General features: G+C 37.1%; 1 protein-coding gene, 2 long non-coding RNA genes and 1 pseudogene across 3 annotated transcripts; 1 reads left to right on the plus strand and 3 right to left on the minus strand.

The window, feature by feature from the left end:
- Positions 1 to 427: 427 nt before the first annotated feature.
- Positions 428 to 2,152, minus strand: LOC120724472. The gene is made up of 2 exons (XR_005693926.1): positions 1,393 to 2,152; positions 428 to 1,012 (listed from the first exon to the last, which is right to left on the minus strand). It is a non-coding gene; the product is annotated as an uncharacterized LOC120724472 (long non-coding RNA).
- Positions 2,153 to 3,710: 1,558 nt separating this feature from the next.
- Positions 3,711 to 6,166, plus strand: LOC120724471 (solute carrier family 22 member 5-like). Its single transcript, XM_040016663.1, has 4 exons — positions 3,711 to 4,111; positions 4,340 to 4,522; positions 5,031 to 5,166; positions 6,094 to 6,166. Exons 1-4 carry the CDS (start codon positions 4,021 to 4,023, stop codon positions 6,155 to 6,157), a joined length of 474 nt encoding a protein of 157 aa, XP_039872597.1. The 5' UTR covers positions 3,711 to 4,020; the 3' UTR covers positions 6,158 to 6,166.
- A 1,680-nt stretch (positions 6,167 to 7,846) lies between these two features.
- LOC120724476 lies at positions 7,847 to 15,811 on the minus strand (annotated as a pseudogene).
- Positions 15,812 to 16,090: 279 nt separating this feature from the next.
- On the minus strand, positions 16,091 to 16,984 carry LOC120724477. The gene is made up of 2 exons (XR_005693929.1): positions 16,892 to 16,984; positions 16,091 to 16,387 (listed from the first exon to the last, which is right to left on the minus strand). It is a non-coding gene; the product is annotated as an uncharacterized LOC120724477 (long non-coding RNA).

The raw sequence follows: 16,984 nt of genomic DNA on the forward strand, positions 1-16,984 counted from the left end.
CTTTGTAGATATCACTGATATGGAGTTTTTCATGTTTTACATAAAGAGGGCTGCTAGTTTCCTAGTGGCATTTTCTCATTTAAACCATGGTGACTTAAGTTTAGCAGCAAGACACTTGTTTCCTTTGTTCCATCAAACATTTCTTTCAGCCATCTGTGTTTATCAGAGCGATATGTGACTCATTTTTTATTGAATCACCAGAAAGTACACAAATACAAGATTAAATATTTTATTTATTTATCAAAGATACATAATTACACATTGATACAATGAATAAGGTGTCTATAAAAATTACACATGGTGTAAGAAAAACATTATAACATACAAAAAGTGTTTTAATGATAATCTGACATACTTTAAAAGCATAAGAATAAAGTTAAAAAAAAATCCATGTTCTTTGATGATCACATTACATGTATCACATTTGTTAAAGCATAACATAGGGAGCAAAGTGCTCACAAAAACAGTTTTAGAGGACTTAAACACGATCATTTTTTCCACAGTGCTTGTATGCCTCTTGCAAAACTATGTACTTATCACCATATGACATAATAACTCACGATTATCTAAGACCAGCCATGAAATGTCCGTCGCTTCATTACAATCATTTGTCCCCGCTGCTGCCCTCAGATCCAGATGCAGTCTTCTGTACTGTGGGGTAAAATTGCTTTTTTGGTGGTTAATAAAAAATATCTCAAAAAGCGATGTTAGTGAGGGGACCAGAAACACTGGGTTGCAGAGCAGTTGGTAAGGACTTGTATATTTCTGGAGAGTCTGCAAAAGCTGTCTTGCTCGTGCTCCTGATTGGATATGTGGAGCCCGGCTCTGATATCTCACTGGTGGCAGCTAAAGGTAGGCATGCCTTGGAGGCGGAGTTGGTCTCGGGCGCAATCTTTCAAACGAGCCTCACGGCATTTCAGGCAACCTCAGGCCGGAAACAACATCCGGTCACTCGCGGTCAAAATCCACGCAGAGCTGGTGTTTCGCAGGGATCAGGTTAACACATCTGGGTCTAAAAAAAATATAAAGAAAAACAAAAAGAGTTTTAAAACACGCAAACTAGCAAAATATCAAAGGAGCATAACATAACAATAACAAGATGATATGAGATACCTGATGAGGCCATGATAGGTGATGTAGAGATGTAATGTATAAACTTTTATAGGAGTTAAAAGTGGAGCTTATATATTTTTTAAAGTGTATTGTACGTGGGATAGGCTCCAGCGCACCGCGCGAGCCTGAAAAAAGGATAAGTGGAGGCGAATGGATGGACGGATGGTGTATTGTACGTGTTACAAACCATTGTGATATTTTTTTTTTTAATGAAAGGATTGACAGAATGGTAAAAAGGAAAATGCAAAAATGTAGTTAGAGAGGAAGATTAACACTTACCGAATGATATGCGGATACGGAAAGAGAGGCAAGTTGCTGTTGAAATCGGCCGCTCCATATGCGAACTCGCAAGCAGTCTGAGCGGCGCGAGTTATTGATATGTCTGAAGTCAGAGGTCTTCTGGGAGCTCCACGGCAGTCTTAACCTCAGCGGGAGATCATAAAAATCGGACCTGGAGCGGATTGGCTAACCGGGGTGCGAAGGGAGCGGTGCAAGGGTTATGTGATTGGCAGCGGGGCGCAGTGAGGCGGAGTTGGCCTAAGGGGGGAATTTTCAAACGAGGTAAGCATCGCATTCGGGAGCAGAGCTGGGAGCGAACAAGCAGGAAAAAATTGTGCTCTGCAAGAAGTTGTGGATCGGAGATTAAGAGCGAGGTAGAACTTAGAGTGTGCGTTGAATTTTAGAGCTTGCTAGTAAGAGGGAAGTTTTTGAAGAAAAAAGACTAAGGATTTTCCCTGTTATCGAATATAAGGTTTTGGGAATAGAGGGGTAGCTAACAAGTTATTCTAGGGTTTTGGAGAAATCGCGGAGAATTTTTTTAAAAGGAGTTTTGGCTTTGTTTGGCTGAGCATGAAGGGAGCCGCGGGGCGCTGAATTTGAGAAAAAAGACTAAGGATTTTTTCAGGATTTCCCCTGTTATCGAATATAAGGTTTTGGGAATAGAGGGGGTACCCTAACAAGTTATTGTAGGGTTTTTGGAGAAAACGCGGAGGGTTTTTTAAGGAGTTTTCCCTGCTTATGTTTCTAAGGAGGGTTAGGGTTAGGGGGATTCGCGAGTTTTTTCTGAGTATGAGTTTTATTCTAAATCTACAAATGCAGATAAATCGAAATAAAGTTTTCCCCCAAGGCATGCAGCCTGTAGTTGTGGCCATACTGAACGTTACAAAAGCACAAGTTTAACGTAAACAATGTTATATGGTTTAATAGATTTTTTAAACACATGAGCACGGAGCCCCGAGAGAGCACGGTCCGGAGACACAGGCGCGCCCCCGCGCGCCCAGACACACAGCCTCGGGCGCGCGCGGGCGCGCGCACACACACACACACACTGACCCGCCACCAGATGGCGTTTTTTGAGCATAAAAAAATAAAAAAAATTTAATTGCTTGAAAGAAATAAAAGAATGACTATATTTGATATATAAGAAACGTTCTAAATAATCATTATTTTTATGAATATCATATTTTTATGAATATCATATTTTTTATGAATATCATATTTTTATGAAATATTTTTATTACTTAATTACTTCCTACTTCCGGAGCTCCGGAAGTAATTACTTCCGGAGCTCATGATAATTCATGACCTGTCAGTTTGACATGAGGGGTATAATATCACTCTCTGACCAGTTCTCACGGCGTATTGGCGTATCGGCGTACTGGTGATGGTGAAGCTGAGGAGAGAAGGCCCAAGTAATAAACGCCCGTTTCAAAGAACCGACCTGTGTCTGTGTTGTCGTGAAGAGAGCTACACCTCCATTCTTCAGAAATCAATGGATGAAGTTGCAGTAGCTGCAGCCATCTTAAAACTGTCTATGCCGCTCACTCAGTGTAACCATGTTCCTTATCTGCCATAACTTTGAGGCTTAAGGCAACTTTTGAAAAAAGACAAAAATAAAACTAAGTCCCTTATTAATATAAAAGGAAAAAATAGCTCTAGGTTTATTTTGTTTCTTTCTAGGCATAAAAACTGTAAAGTACGGAAGCGAAGAGCAGCCACCCAGGCAAAAGAAAATAGAGCTATATCATGTTATAACGTGAGAAGTTTATTGTTCTAACAATATACTTTTCATGTTTGTACAATATACTATCACATTAGTAAAATACTTTTCACGTTGAACAACATAATATCACATTATTACAACATACATAATATAACGTTTTCACAATATAATATTTATATTGTACGAACGTGAAAGGTTTTTGTTATAACGTGATAATTATGTATATTGTAATACTTTATAGGATATTGTACAAACATGAAAAGTATCGTTAGAAAAATAAACCTTTCACATTATAACGTGATATAGCTCTATTTATTTTATTTTATTTTTTGCCTGGCTGGCAGCTCTACGCTTCAGTAGTAAAGTACTTCAGGGCTTTTGATGCCATTATCAACTGACCCTAGAAAATTTCATCTTGGCTTTGTTTTTCAGCACTTGAAGGAACCACTTGGACACTCACTAACTGTGTTTATCTGCACTTTTAAAAGTTAAACAAAATTCTAAAATGGATGTTCTTAAAACATTATGAAGCTCTACAAAGCTATGACAAACTTATGTTACACCACCTAAAATACTAGATTTAGCCTTCATCTATACCACTTCTCACTTTTAGTGGAGGTTTTGTAGATGTTGCCATCACAACATCTACAGTGTCAAACCACCAAAAAACTAAAGTCTGTTGTTGATACAATGTTTCGTTATCTTTCTGACTACTTTGTAGTGCCATACTATTGAGATGTACAGAATAAGGATACAAAAAGGACACTTTATATCCTTACAGGAACACCTTGACCATTGCCTACTTTGCTGTTTCCCTGAACACGGCAAACCTTCATGGGAATGTGCACTTCAACTGTTTCCTGTCAGCTCTGGTGGAGATACCAGCCTACATTTTGTCATGGACTATGTTTCGCTGGTGTTCCAGACGGCTGACTTTGTCCTCATCATTGTCCATGGGAGGGCTGTTTCTGCTACTCATTCAGCTTATTCCAACACGTATGGCACTTAAATGTTTTGTTCAAAACTGATTTATTATAGCTGTAATTTCTGGCAATCTTTAACTAGTTTTTTTTTATATCATTATATATTATGTTCACATGTTCTATTTTGAGTGTTGTTCTCATTTATTGATTAAGTACAGTCATTTTCAATCTTTTGCAAAACTATACCGCTGTTTGAACAAATAACTTACATCAAACCTCGAGCAATTGTTTTTCCCTGTAGATCTGTTCTCTTTGGCAATAGCACTGGAGATGATAGGGAAGTTTGCAGTGACGACAGCGTATTCTTTGGTCTACGCCTTCACAGCTGAGATCTACCCAACTGTGCTGAGAAATACAGCTCTCGGTGCCTGTTCTATGGCCTCCAGAATAGGAAGCATTACTGCTCCGTTCTTCATTTACTTAAGTAAGGATCTTCTGTCCTCTCTTTAAAGTTGTGTTAATCACTGGTCATAAGGATGAAAAAGAAACACATTTAAAGTGAGGAGAACATATGCTAAGCATCCTGCTATTACATCTAGCTTATTCTTAGTTTCTCGTTAAATGAAGATGTGTTTATGCATTTCTTTTCATCTATTTTAGTGAATACTCTGTCACAGGGCTTGAACATTTAGACGTTCAGAGTCAGATAACTTGGCATTTTGAAGTTTGGAGTTAAACTAACTCCTCAAGGAAACCAGACCACACACGTCCAAGGAGAACATAGCAACTTAGAAATGTCCCAACTAGAACTAAACAACAAGAAATACCACCAGCTGAACTATAAGAGAAGACTTGATTAGCAATCAGAAAGGAAACAACAGCCTTCAGTTAAAATTTACAAGTTTCTTAGCATTTAAGGGATTTTTTTTTTGTAACCATTGTAGGCAAGGTTGCTTTTCACTTTCTTAACTTCCTTTGATATGTTGCCACAGGAAGCTATTCCGTTTCACTGCCTTACATCCTTATGGGAAGCCTTACAGCCTTAGCAGGGTTGCTGAGTCTCCTGCTGCCTGAGAGCTTTGGAATGCCTTTGCCTGAGACCATTGATCACATGCAGCACTTTCCCGGGTAAAGAAAGAGTTTCATTATAGAGTGAGATTAGGTAAAAAGATTATTTGCTATTTTTTCAGTGTAGTTTAAATTCACAATTGTTGTAGTTTGGTAGTTTTACTTTCCGGTGTTATAAAGAGGGGCCAATCTTTCGATTTTTAATAGTTTTAAACATAAAGTTTAAATTTCTTTTTTCTTGTATCACAATTTTATATCATTATTTTTTTTTTCAAAAAATGTGTTTGCTTAAATTTGAAAGATTACTCTTTTACCCAACTCTGTTAATTTTTGGTGTGTTTTAGTTCACAAGCTCAAATACATTTGCCCTTTGATTATTTTTCTCAACAGCTAAACTGAATGTGCAAAGATTAGATTCTTGCTTGTTTAATAAGTAATGTCTATTTGCATATATTGAAAACACCCTCATCTGCCCTGCATCTTGCCTACATGCAGTTAGTATCAGGGATTATCGTCATGTAATATATCTCAATATATTTGTCATAGCTACAATTGTGTTTAATCAGATAAAGGTAAAAAAAAAAAAACTATGATAAAAAGCTCACTGCATAAAAGACTGACTGTGCTTTGCTGTCATCTTGACCATGTCTATATGTCTAAATGCACTGAGTTGCTTAGATATATGTGTTCATGAGCAGTTGAACCTATTGAAGTGGACAGTGAGTGTATGCAATATACTGAACTGATAACCAAAACAATTGTACCATAGTTTACAATATTTTATTTTGGTGTCGCTATCATTTAGTAACTCGGAAATTTACCCAGATTCGCCCAGTATGGTCAGCCAATCCCATATAACAGATATTAAAACATATAGTGGGAATCAGATAATTGTTTGACAAGTGTTTCTACTTCCTCTTTAGTCCAGGACAGAAAATCAACAGAAAATGCTTGATTATGACTTTATTTTTGCTTCCTTCTCTGTAGATGCTGTCAGAGAAAGCCTTATACTCTCACACACATGAGAGAAGAGGAAAATGCTCCTGAATGAAAGACTACATAAACAAGGAGAAAAGTGAAAATCTGACTTGATTCGAATCACTGGATGAGCAGAGATTGTGTACTCGTTTCCACTAAGTGACCTCTTTAAGGACGTAGGTAAAATTATTGCTGTGTTGTCACTGGATGTATAAAATTATATCAGTTCAAGGGGACCAGAGAGGTAATTTCCTTACAAAACTGGAAATATTTTTTAAATTATAGCAAAAAAAATATTATAAAAGGAAGCTTATACTCACCACCAATTTGACAACATTAGGATGTACAGTAGGAAACTTGAAAGAGTAACTTGCAGAAAGTTTGTAGAAATTCAGTAATTTGCTTAGAATATAGTGGGAATACATAATGCATTTAATGCATTTTTAATGGAAGGTTTATTCATTAATTGCTTACCATGAACCATGATCTGACCATGATCTGCCACTCTGAATGACGTCATACATGAGTATGCCATAAAATACCCAGATACCACAAAGTAATTCTGATTGTGATGATAAGACACCAGGAAGTAGATCGGCTAGTAGTAGATTGATAGTAGAAAATAGTAGATCAGCTCAAGGCCACAACTTAAGGGGGACTTGTAAAAACAAACACACAAACAAGTAACCATTATAATCTAATGTAATAAAAATAATGTTTTCTTTGGATTCAGCTGTTAATCAGATGCAACCAATTACATGGTGCTGCATGTCAGAAGAAGTTCTATAGCAGGGGTGTCAAACTCCAGGCCTCGAGGGCCGGTGTCCTGGAGGTTTTAGATCTCACCCAGGGTCAACACACCTGAATCAAATGATTAGTTCATTAACAGGCTTCTGGAGAACTTCAAGACATGTTGAGGAGGTAATTTAGCCATTTAAATCAGCTGTCTTGGATCAAGGACACATCTAAAACCTGCAGGACACCGGCCCTCGAGGCCTGGAGTTCGACATCTGTGTTCTATAGGCTAACTAATTACTCAGTCACACTAGAGCTGGGGTGTCGAACTTCAGGCCTCAAGGGCTGGTGTCCTGCAGGTTTTAGATATCACCCTGGGTCAACAAACCTGAATCAAAAGATTAGTTCATTACCAGGCCTCTGGAGAACTGCAAGACATGTTGAGGAGTTAATTTAGCCATTTAAATCAGCTGTGTTGGATCAAGGACACATCTAAAACCTGCAGGACACCGGCCCTTGAGGCCTGGAGTTTGACACCTGTGCACTAGAGTAAAAATAGGGCAGCAATTTGATTGTGACTAGGAAACATGTTTGGTTTTCTGGTGATTGCACTGATTTCTTTTTTTTTTTTTTTATATATTTGGGAACTGACTACAAGTAGCTGTGTCAGCCAGCCTTTAGCCTTTGGGGGGCCACTTTCAAGAGTAAGGTGAATGCACAGCTGGCCTACAAGCCAACCTGTCATGAACAATCACCATCTGACTCAGACTGACTGCAGTCCTTCTCAGATGAACTAAATGGCCTGCATTTGTATAGCGCTTTTCTAGTCCCTAAGGACCCCAAAGTGCTTCACACTACATTCAGTCATTCACCCATTCACACACACATTCACACACTGGCGATGGCAAGCTACACTGTAGCCACAGCTGCCCTGGGGCGCACTGACAGAGGCGAACTGGTGAAGGTTTGAAAATAATTGCTGTCTAATTTAGGAACCCCATTCATTCACCAAATAATAACAAAGTAATAGACTGGCTCTGTTTTATTTTTGTTATTTCACCATCCTGATGCACCAAGGTGGCTTTGAAGGCAATTGAATGTGAATGGTTCCTGGTCTTTAACCCTTTCATGCATAGTTGTCACTACAGTGGACAGCTATTCAAAGGCTGTTTTCTTGTATTTGTGTCAGTGTTGATGGTATACTTGCACATAAACCACTACATTGGACACTGATGTGTCACTCCATACCCTGGCACCCACTGGATGTTTAATGTTACTATAGATGTATGACGTGTTTCATTATTCATTCATTCATGATGATGAATATAAATATTTAAGAAAAAAACCTGATTGAGGTTGTTATAATTCATGCATGAAAGGGTTAAATCAACCATTTAAATGAAGTGAAATGAAGTTTATTGCACATGGTTGCAGTAACTTTGTTCATGCTGCAGTTTCCAATCACAGTTGTGCTTTCTGTGGCTGTAGCATAATAAATGAAGAAAGGGTAGGTAGAAGAGATAGATTTTCTGTCATTACTAAATCATTATTTCAGTACTCACTCTTTACACACAACAGCAAATTCACTAATTCTTCACAAATTATGACTTCAGTTACAGAAAATTGTTCATAAAGTAATTCTGAGTTTTTCAAATGTGCCCTATTGAAAATATTGCATATTAAACAAATGCAAACATGTAATAAAATAATGCTTTATGTTTCAAGATTAACCAAATTACATAGCAAAATTGCTGACAGCCTGTTCTGCTAACCAACAAGGACATTCAAGCTGCTGCTCCAAAAATATTGGTTACATTAAGTTTACCTTCAGTCATACACACTGTTAAAACAACATCGTCTGGATTCAAATTGTGTAATTACTTCGTTTTCTTCAACTTTATTACCATGTTATTACTGACTCCAATGCAAAGAACAGCAAAAACATAGCAGTGAGACACAGGAAGTAAAAACAATATATTCGTGAGTCATCAGTGTTGGAAACAATCATAGTCGACTTTCAAAAATCTTCACGTGTTTTGAGTGTCCTTTTCTAGTAATGAAGGGACATTTCATTCTGTGCGGGACAAAAGACAAAGAAAACACAGTTTAGTTTTTGCAGAAAGGACGTCTGTAAAAGTGTCACCATCTTTGTGTTTACTGCCAAATTAGTTATTGCTATTTTGGTGCTTTTAAGACACTTAAACTAAGAGTCAATTTTTGTAGTTGCAGAGTTACTACGTTATCACAAGTCTGAGGTCTGAGGTCAAGTTTTTATGACAAGTTTCACATTCAAAAATATTACATATGTTCTTCCAGCTGATCTCACCTTTCTCTTTTATGCATCTGTTCAATAGTTTGAGGCAAAGGCCGTCCGAAACTCTCTGGTAGGAACACAGTAGTGAAGGCAGACACAACAGCAAGAGTCCCCAGTGTAATATAAGGCAGATATTTAAAGTACTGACCTGCACAAAGACAGGGAGCAATTAGGATTGGAGAAAGGCCTTGGCCTTGTGTTTATGCAACGCAATGTAGTGTGGGAATTTGTAGTCTATACAGACCACTAGATATACTTGATAAAATGCTTATTTATGAAGATTTGAGAAACATTCCTTCACTCACTCAGCTTTAACAAAAATGGTGCAATACAGCTTCCCACTCTGGATACAGTAGTACACATTCCTGTTGCAGTATTCCTGAGTACTGTTGGGAACAGTTCTGCTGTATATACAAACATCAGGGCAGTACCGGTGGTAATACCAAATTTTCCCACCATCTCTAGAGTAATAGACAGATATGATAGACCTGAAGGGAAAAAAAAATTAAAGATTTGTATAAGGCTATATACTAATTTGCTTCAGTACCTACTTCTAATGTCGGTATTTGAGATAAGATTTGTCTGAAAAAAACCTCAGACATATAAATAAATAAATAAAACCTCTGACACTCCTATGGACACAATATGGTGCATTTTTTCTGCTTACCATGAGGCACAACTTGAATGAAATACAGTGATACTCCTCCAAGGAGCAAGATGCTTATGACAGCGAGTCGTCGTGGAAAGTATTGCAAAGCCAGCCAGCTGGTAATGTATGCTGGAACCTCCACGGCTGCTGAGATGAAACAGCTGATAAATGGATCGGCATGGAGTCGAGATGTATTTAGGGATAAGCCAAAGTAGCCAGTACTTAGAGTGAACCTGTAAACATATGTCAAATAAAACATGGTAGCAATCTGAAAAGGAATCTGCTTGGAATTAGCAGTAGGGGTTTATATTATCTATTCATGCAATTGAAAGTGATGTTTTTGTTATTAATCATATTACTACGCACCACTTCTCACTACCAAAATCAATAATCACATCTCTGTAATGTGTTGTTAGGTTAGGGAAGTTATTATGGGGTCAGACCCCCCCCCACACACACACACACGGTACTCTTTGTTTGTATGTAGACGTCATATGTTAATGAACCTATACATATTCATGTAACCTCAATAAAAGAGCAGTGTTACGGGGGGGCGGCCGAGAGTCTGACGGGGGTCAAGTGGTGGAACGACACTTGACTCCAGGCAGGTCTCCCTCATGCATGAGTAACACGAAGAACTTTGCCTACTTGGTGTTCAATGCTTTTGCTGTGTAATTATATTGTCTTCAACGTTCCAGCGAATAGGTTCAAGCTACAAACCTATCAGTTACGTTACAATGCATTACACTCCAACTCTTCCCAGTGACTTACCAGTAAGGAGCTTTTCTGGGAGACTATTGGGATTGCATTGAAAAGGACCTTCAAACGCTTGTCACCAGTGAATACTGCTAGTTGTGTTCACTGAGTGCCAAACCAGCAGGAATTATGTGTCTGCAAGGCCAGTGCAGCCAGCTCTCTGGTGATTATGGGCCTGCAGTGGGTGATGGTGCTGCAAGTGCTTGTAAAAATATAATGTGAATAAATATGGCTTAGAGCAAAAAATTGCTCTTCTAAACAAAACTGTCTTTTTTCCTGTTCTCTCATCATTTATGGGAATTCAGCGATACACAGGCATATTCTATTCATCCCCAAAATATAAGTGCTTTGAATTACTACTCACCACACAAGGCAGAGAATGATCGATGTGTTTCTGATGTTTGCAGTCCTTAGCAGGCTGAAGATACTGTGACGTTCATTAGCCTGAGTCTTATTTGCCTAAAAGACACAAAATCCCAGTCTCAGCAGCTGTACATATGGCAATATCTGTTGCTCCAGGGTTCTATCCCTTTTTTGGTAAAAGTAATATTTCTGATCATTTGGGTATTGTCGTGCGTAGTGCGAGAGATATTTATGTGTCTTCCTCAGATTCTCTTTACGTGCCTGAATGATTTAATTCAAAGCCAACTTACTGGTGAATCGTAATCATCAAAGATGACCTGTGGAGCCTCTACTTTGTTCTTCTTGGCAGCATATTTCACTATGTTCTCTGCTTCCTCCACTCTTCCCTGTGAAAGCAGCCACCGAGGAGACTCTGGGATTAACCTGCATCAGTATTCAACACAAAGAAACAAAAAGATTTAGCCTGGATCCGGTGGAACAGAAGTTATAGTATTGCTTATTACTCTCTTTGATGCTTGGCCAGAAGTTATATACTGTACAGGGTGGGCCATTTATATGGATACACCACAATAACATGGGAATGGTTGGTGATATTAAAGTCCTGTTTGTGGCACATTAGTATATGTGAGGGGGCAAACTCCTCAAGATGGGTGGTGACCACGGTGGCCATTTAGAAGTCGGCCATCTTGGATACAAATTTTGTTTTTTCAATATGAAGAGGGCCATGTGACACATCAACCTTATTGGTAATGTCACAAGAAAAACAATGGTGTGTTGGTTTCAACGTAACTTTATTCTTTCATGAGTTATTTACAAGTTTCTGACCACTTATAAAATTTGTTCAATGTGCTGCCCATTGTCCGTAGTTTCAGGTGCTGCACATCTCGTATCTTCACACCATAGACAATTGCCTTCAGATGACCCCAAAGATAAAAGTCTAAGGGGGTCAGATCGGGAGACCTTGGGGGCCATTCAACTGGCCCACGATGACCAATCCACTTTCCAGGAAACTGTTCATCTAGGAATGCTCGGCCCTGGCACCCATAATGTGGTGGTGCACCATCTTGCTGGAAAAACTCAGGGAACGTGCCAGCTTCAGTGCATAAAGAGGGAAACACATCATCATGTAGCAATTTCAAATATCCAGTGGCCTTGAGGTTACCATAATGAAGAATGGACCCACAGCCATTGACATGTCAATGGCTGTGAACAAAGAGAAACTTGTAAATAACTCATGAAAGAATAAATTTATGTTGAAACCAAGCACACCATTGTTTTTCTTGTGACATTACCAATAAGTTTGATGTGTCACATGGCCCTCTTCCTATTGAAAAAACAAAAGTTGTATCCAAGATGGCCAACTTCTAAATGGCCACCATGGTCACCACCCATCTTGAGGAGTTTGTCCCCTCACATATACTAATATGCCAGAAACAGGACTTTAATATCACCAACCATTCCCATGTTATTACAGTGTATCCATATAAATGGCCCACCCTGTCTAATGAATTCATGAGAAGATAAACTTAACACAAACGCAGCTTTATTTTTTTCAAGAACAACCTACCACCAAAGAGGAAGGTAGAGAAGGCCAGGGAGAGATATACCTAACAGGAGATATATCCAGTCCCTTAAAAAGTAGGCAAAGAGAGGAAGCATCATAAAGCCAAAGGCAAAGGCAAGACATACACCCATGGATGAGAAAAGGACCCGCACATTGCCAGTGAAGATTTCAGTGCCTGCACACACAGAGAAAGCCAACAGAAGTTTTGAGGTAATGGAGGTTATTGGACACATTGTTGCAGTAACCAAAGAACCAAAAATATGCCTTTACCGAGCACAAAAGCAGAAACATAGTTAGAGATTTGTCCCAAACCACTGATGAACAGGAGGATGCAGAACACTGTCCAAGATGATGAGAAGATCTGAACAAAAGTGAAAAGGTCTGAAGTGCCATGGTCAGAAACAGAACTGGCTTTCTTCCAAATCTACAGCGAAAAGTCAAAAGATGAAATAAGTGTAAAAAAACAAATAAGACATACTGCGTATCATAAAGTATTTATTATAAAGTATTTATTAAAAAGTATACTTGGTGTTTATTGGTAATAGCAATATACTCTGCAATAAAGTAAAAATGTAATGAGGACTTTTATTACATGCTAAAGAGAGCAATTGTAGAAATTAAAAACACTTTATAATACGGCCTGAAACTATTAACTATATAAGAGTCTAATTCGCCTGTAATTAAATGGAATTTAAACACATTTTATTTGAAATTATAATAATTAAAATATTTAAAAAATATATATATTTTTAAGAATTACATTGACTTACATTCTTAAATGTATGTACACTAGAATAAGGCGATAACAAGTTGTGGTTTTGCAGGAAAAAAAAAAAGAAATAAACAATAAATAAATATTGTTTGTTTTTCCACAAAATTAAATTGTATTTTGTAAAATTACATTAGTTATTACTGTTTGTAAGAATTGTACTTATTCTAGTGTACCTAACTTTAAGTATTTGTAGGTAAATATAAGTACATTTTAATTTCAAATAAAATAAATTGAAATTAATTCTAATTACAGGAAGCCATATTATAAAGTATTAATATGTAATGATAGCTAGAAAGAATTTAAAAGATCATATACAGTTTGTGCTTAAAAGGGGGAAACAAGTATTTTAACTTTACCTGTGACAGCTGTCCTGAAAAAAAGGATCCAACTAAAACTCCCATGAAGTAAACTGTGGAAGTAAACGGCTGCTTCCACTCTTCACTGCACACCAGGTCAAACTGAAACGTCCAGGCATAAAAATTGAATAGAACAATACAAAGACTTCAGGTGCTGTTTATGCCTGGTCAGATCTTAATTTTCAATTGTCAATCATTGTTCAAATATCTTCTGTATTACACAGTTACCTCAGAGACTATAGTGGATTTATAGATGTCTTTGCTATAGCTCCACCCATCAACACACCCCTCTTGCTCCAGGTTAGTAAGATTAACATCCTGGCCTGGAATATATCCCTGAGCTGAAAGATTTTGACCACATCCAGCCTGTATCTCCGACATCTGCTCAGCTCCAGCTTCCCATTCACCATCTTGCAGGTAAATAAATGCATTAATTTATTTACTTTTCTGTGAAATTGTGTTGAATACCATACTAAAGGAAATAGCATGCTCTAGAAAGAAAGAAAAAAACAAATCTAAAGTAACTGCAACAACAACAAAACAAACAAAAAAGCAAGCAAACAGAAACAAACAAACAAATGTAGAACTGGATAACAGAAGAATTAGTGTTATTGACTAAAGAGGAAAAAAACGAAACTAAACAAGAAACAAAATACTTTCAAAATAAAACAGGAAGTAACCTAGGGGGGAATTACCTAAAAGAGACAGGGGTACACTGGAAAGGCCAGATCAAAGTAAAACACAAGCGATCACAATACAAATTCAAAAAACCAACAGAAACAAGATCACAAAGTTTCAACAACTAAAGATTAGACACAGAGGCATTACTCTTGTAAAGATAATCTTAAAACCTGTAAGAACTCTAAAAAACACAACTCAAAACTAAAGCTAAAATAAAGAATGGTTAAAAATAAACAAGAATGCAAAGTCCAAAACCATAAAACCCCAAACCATGACATTATTTTGACCACTTAGTGCTCATAATACCCCTTCACACATATAAATATATACCCTATCATAAAATATGGCCATTCTACTTTATTGAGCTTAAAGCTAAAGCTGACTTTGCAGAATGCAAAGAAAATACATCTACAAAGCTGCAAATATGATCATTAAAGTAAATATCAGACACACACATTTAAACATTTGCACATCCTCCAACATTAACATTTAATTCAAACATACAACATGTTGTCTTAGAAAAAAAGTAGGTAATTGTGAATTCGCTTTAACTGTCCTGCCCATTAAATGGGTCTGAGTGTGATTATAAATAATATATAATTGTGTGTTACTGTATATGCCTTTTAAAGTGTTGGTATTGGGCTGGTATTGCATTTGACTAACTCTGTTTCTAAAGAAGGAAGCTATTTCAAATGTAGCTTTCGTTTATGCTGTGCTGGCTGAATGACTGAGTGACATTCACAGACTTTTAGTGGGAACTATCATTCCTTCCAGCCATGCAGCATTTCCTTTGCCACTGACTGTCATACAAATCCAAAGCAGATTTCACCCCACCTTAAATGATTCAAATTTTGTTATCATGACTCATCTGTCATAACGACTTAGTTACAGAACGCATTGTCGAGAAGTTATCTTGCACAAGCCAGACTTTTATAATGATGTTCCAGTTTGTGTATCAAAGCTGCAGAGTGAAAATACTATTTCTTTTTCACCTAAATTTTTGCTTTATGTGAAGTTTTTCTTGGTCTTGTGGTTATGTAATTCCCAACTCAAATTTCATACTGACATTTCAGACTAAATACATTAAATACCTTGAAGAAAATATTAGATTTAGACGATTTGATTGCAACACTGACACAACTTATCTGTATTGGTGTTGTAAAGATTACATGCAGCTCTTCTTGTTTCTTTTAATTAATATACTTCTTTACCTCCATTGGAATGATAGCTTGATGCCAGTCTTCTGTCAAGTTAATATCAGGAACCAGGCAGTGGTGTCTGGGAATGTCAGTCAGGAAGATGAGGGAAAAAGAACCAAATCCATTTGGAACACGCTGGCACAAAGTAGGAAGAAAACACTTTGCTGGAAATGTCCCCAATGACCAAGAAATGCTGTGACTTCATCATAATCCTGCATACTCTTGGAATTCTGTCTTTTAAATCACTTCTTGATCTATTGTGAAAGTAAAAAATACTCTTTAAAGAAAAAGTTGCATAAATAAACAAGTGCTACTCTGAAAGTGAGGACTCCAGAAACTCTGCAGAGTTTTATGTAGTGTGCATTCTTAAAGGTGTCAACTCCAAATTTGACTTTTATAGTCACCACTGGGTTATAGATTACAAAGGCAATAAGAAAATGCTCAGATGTTGAAAGATAATCTTTGACCATCACTTGCATAATAGGTTTCCAAGAAATATGGGAAAACTTCCAACTTGTGCAAGACACATTTATTAACCATCTATTGAGGATTTATTGGTTTGTTTACATGAAGATTATCATATCTAGCTGATGCCTTAAATAAATGCGCAGACAAGATGAATGTGATCATGTAGTTTAATGAAGCTTTTGTAACTTTAAGTATCAAATGAACATTTGCAAGTTAATGTAAAAGAATACTGTAAATTGTTTTAATAAAAAATCAAAATAAGACAAAAAAAGAAAATTATAGGTTTATCTTTGTTATGAGACTATTTATATTAATACAGCTTTCAGTCATTTAACAGACAACAAAGCCAAACAAAATGTAAATATAAAAGACTGTAAACAACAACAACATCTGTCTAGACCACAGGTACAGGCGTCATATTTCTAGTAAGACATGGGCACTTCATCCTGTTTTAAAGAGGAAAGACAAACACGAGTTTATTTTCAGCGATAAACTTCATTATCATTATTACTTATAAGATGTGAACACTTATTTTTTGTACTATTGGCTAAGGGCTTTCATTCAATCTGCAAAAAAAACCCCAAAACAAAACATTTGGCCACTTGGTGGCAGTAAAGTTCACTTGGAAATAAATAGCAATCTCACTTCTTAACCTTCCTGTCGTGTTCAGGTCAATGATAGTCAGTGATAGTCAATGATTTTTAAATTTACATACCCAACATTTAAAGTTAAATTGAACATGATGATACATTTAGAGTCACCCTGAAACTTCTACTTCACTTCTACTCAGTCACTTTCACTAACTCCCTAAATGACAGATACTCGCCTGACAACATACTTTTCTGCATACTGTGTACCATGTTTAAAGAACTTGGTATAAGAATGTAAAATTACAATTGCCTTTATTACTTCATAGAAAGTAAAATAAACTGTGAATGAAAGTAGCTTACCTTTCTCGTCTTTGCATTTGTTTAATAGTTTCAGGAAGAGGTTTCTTAAAACTCTCTGGAAGGAAAAGAGCCGCAAAGGCAGCCACAACAGCC

The sequence above is a fragment of the Simochromis diagramma genome, unplaced genomic scaffold (genome assembly GCF_900408965.1).
Source record: "Simochromis diagramma unplaced genomic scaffold, fSimDia1.1 OVJJ01000020.1, whole genome shotgun sequence".
NCBI lineage: Eukaryota > Metazoa > Chordata > Actinopteri > Cichliformes > Cichlidae > Simochromis > Simochromis diagramma.